The sequence below is a fragment of the Saccostrea cucullata genome, unplaced genomic scaffold (assembly GCF_032062105.1).
Source record: "Saccostrea cucullata isolate Sc308-1 unplaced genomic scaffold, CSIRO_AGI_Scuc_v1 ctg11678, whole genome shotgun sequence".
Taxonomy (NCBI): domain Eukaryota; kingdom Metazoa; phylum Mollusca; class Bivalvia; order Ostreida; family Ostreidae; genus Saccostrea; species Saccostrea cuccullata.
In genome coordinates, this window is record NW_026922669.1 from 11,402 (window position 1) to 14,995 (window position 3,594).

The window sequence follows — 3,594 nt, forward strand, 5'->3', positions numbered from 1 at the left end:
TTATTACAATGTAAACATGGGAAAAAAAGGAATATTTTGGTACAGATATAAGACTTATTTGAAATTCTGAAATTATATCTTACCACGAACATGAGAGATTCTTTTAATCTAAGGTTTTACAAGACAATATTTTATCAATAACAACAATAACAACAAAAGAATAAAGTCTAAATTTCGGGTCACAAATGGGTCTATATACACCACTTGTTCTTTATGATACATGTAGTAGGTTCCTTTACTACCGCCAACCTCATCCTCATGTCAGTTTTTCATATCTTTCTTCTTTAAAGAGATTTTGAAGAATTTTTGATGCATTTTATATTTTTCTATTTATTTCTTTCAATCTTCGACAATAGAAGATCTAATTTAGAGTCCATTGCCTTCACTTTACTTTCTAGAAGACTAACTCTATGGTCAACCCGCAACGTAATTTCCGCTATGTCAACCACGCCAACTGTGTCGTCATAGATGTCCATCATTTCATCTCTTGTTGACCTCATTGTCTTTAGACTTTGCTTTACTTTGTCTTTCAGTCTGGAAATATCACTCTGTCTACTTTTTCCAGCCTTTGTCAAAACTGTTAGTTTAAAGAATGATTTGATGGCATCTGCAGCGGCAGATTTCCTTTTAAACGAGGTTTGAATTCGCGAAGCAAATGCGAACACGTGTTTCTCCGCCCGGGTGTGTTCGACTTGTTGGGCTATAATCGCAATGAGAAGAGCAGTGGTGATTAATCCCAATACGGCTGTAACAACCGAAACATATCTACCACAATAACTCTCAGGCATTACATCCCCGTGATCAGATGACAAAAACACCATCGTGATCAACCACAGGGATTCAAAGAAGGAATTCTTTTTATATTTATTTCGGTCGTAATAGAGTTCACAAGCTCTGTAGGCCCAGGTGTTTACAAGAATCGTCACAACCATGACTACGATAAGAAGTAAACCCGGACGCCTGTTCATTAAAGCTTTGAAGACAAAGGAAGTGTTAATTTTTGTTTTGCTCATTACACCGATACTGTATATGAATGTGTCTGTCACCATGTCGCTGTGAACAACTGCAAAATCGCAAATCAAGTACACTCGTGTCAACATAGCTATCGATAAAACTGCATCGATGCTTACGGAATGGATGACTCCTTGTGTTGAGGCATAGTTAAACTTAGAATCTCCAGGAAAAGGGTGAATGGAACAGATAGCTAATTCTAAAAATAAACACAACCAATTTCGTGACGTCATCACTGACAGAACACTCCTGACGCCAGAATCCAGCGCTCTAATCCGCGCAGATACGTAATAGTCCACACAAATAAACACCAAGAGAAGCAGCGTTGAAATCGAAATTAGAAACTTCAGCATAAGAGAAACTAGGCCTCGTTTTGAGATTGATCCTTTGATGTATAACTCAGCTTCTAGGACCATGAAAACGATTCCAATCATTGCCAATGTGAATTCCATATTGACTACTCGTCGCCGACATAAAACTAAACTCATCCGTAAATCTAATTTCTGTGCAAGAGTCATGGATTCTTTTTCGGGCATACAAGTTGCGTTTGTATTCTCTCTCAAAGGTTCAGTGTATTTTTGCACAATGTCTCCTGAATTTAAGGGTGTCTTTGGATCGTCAGACATCTTTAAATGAAGTTGTCAATGTATTATTCACCGAGAATGATTTCATAGCAGCACCTGTCGACCATAACCCCCATATATAAGTATGTAACAAAGTGATCAAGAAAACGATACAAGCTGTTTGCTTATAACAATTCATAAAATATTGATTGAGCACTATCAAGCCTATACGATGCCTCTTATGCACACGCTTTTGCACCTGTTATAATTTATGATGCCGGAAAAGGGGAGGACTTTTTCCACTCTAGATGATAAATACTATAGATAAAATAGAAACACTTTGTTCAATTCTTGCATCATTATACTGATCTTTCAAGTTAGAACGAACAGAAATCTATACAAATATCTCACATGTTGTTGGAAACAAACAAAAAACCCCTCACCTATATATATTCTCTCTCATATCTACAAACACATAATTAGCAAATTACATTATTATACCCCCCGCTTGAAAAGTGGGAGAGTATACTGTAAGGGGACGACCATTTGATTCTGAGGGGGGGGGGGGGGGGCCTGGCAAATTTTTTTGAGACGGATTATTTATTTTCATGCCTGTCAAGGACAGATTATTTATTTTCAAGATTATCGAGGACAGATTATTTATTTTCTTCTTTGTCTTACGGTACCTTGATCGATTGACTCTAAAAGACTAATCTTTTATATACCATAGGCTGATTCAGGATGGGGTGTGTGTATAACTTCGTTCAGGCAAGAGGTCTGGGGCCACCTTAAGGACCCCCTAAGTGGGACATGGGCGAAGCACTGGTAGAGGCCAAGGGCGGGAAATTCCCCAGAAGCTCTTGGGTTTTCGGGTATTTTAAGAGTAAAACCAGGACAATTATAGTGGTATTGGTTATTATGTAGCAAAGTATGACATTATTAATATTGGTCATATCATACTTTGAATGAAGGGGGTCCAGGGGGCGAAGTCCCCTGAAGCTCATGGGTTTTTGTGTATTTTAAGAGTAAAACCAGGCACAATTATGTAGGAATAGGTTAGTTATGTTCCAAAGTATGACATAATTAATACTAGTCATATCATACTTTGGATTTTGGGGGCCCCGGGGGCAAAGCCCCCTGAAGCTCTTGGGTTTTTGTGTATTTTAAGAGTAAAACTAGGCACAAAAATATTGGTATTGTACTAAAAGTATGGCAATATTAATATAATTCATATCATACTTTGAAATTTTAGGGGAGGGGTCAAACACATGTATGCCTTCCTTAAATCCGCCACTATATACTTTGTATTAATTTATCGGGAAGTATAATTCTTTGACAAGAAAATTTATCTTTTGTGGTGTTTAAGAATTGGCTTGTATTTAAAGTGATTCATCACATCTACTGAGTGCACATTGTCATGTTAATCAACTGACTACAAGTATCCAGTCTGGCAATCTGATTTTAAATATTATTTGGTTCTAAAATGGCGAGCGAAGCGAGCCAAAAAAAATGCTGAATTGAAGATTCTGAGGTTAAATTACACGGAAATAAAAAGGTATTTTCCACAATATTTAAATATCATAAGTCAAGGTCAGATTATTTATTTTCTTTGTAGAGGAGGACAGACTATTTATTTTCAACATTTTCAGGGACAGATTATTTATTTCCAAAATCTGCCAGGTCCCCCCCCCCCCTCAGAATCAAATGGTCGTCCCCTAATCGGTATGTCCGTCCGTCCGTCTGTCTAGCTGTACGTCCGTCCGTCTGTCTGTTACGCTTTGGGGTACCCATCTCTTATCCGCAACTCCTCTTATATCACTGAGTGAAATTCAATGAAACTTTCACAGAATCTTTATTACATATTGCCATTGTGCACCTCCTATTTTACTTTTTGATCCGACACATATTTTGGGTTTCCCCGGCCACAGCAAAACATGGACTTTGTCATCAGGTATAACCATATGGGAGGCGGGGGGTATCATTTAGTGAGCTCATTGCTCACAGTACCTCTAGTTTTTAT

The 3,594-nt window shown here is 37.8% G+C and overlaps 1 protein-coding gene across 1 annotated transcript; it reads right to left on the reverse strand.

Moving 5' to 3' along the window:
- Positions 1-326: 326 nt before the first annotated feature.
- On the reverse strand, positions 327-1,700 carry LOC134262181 (small conductance calcium-activated potassium channel protein 2-like). The gene has a single exon (XM_062744572.1). The coding sequence runs from the start codon at positions 1,635-1,637 to the stop codon at positions 327-329; it is 1,311 nt and encodes a 436-aa protein (XP_062600556.1). The 5' UTR covers positions 1,638-1,700.
- Positions 1,701-3,594: the final 1,894 nt, after the last annotated feature.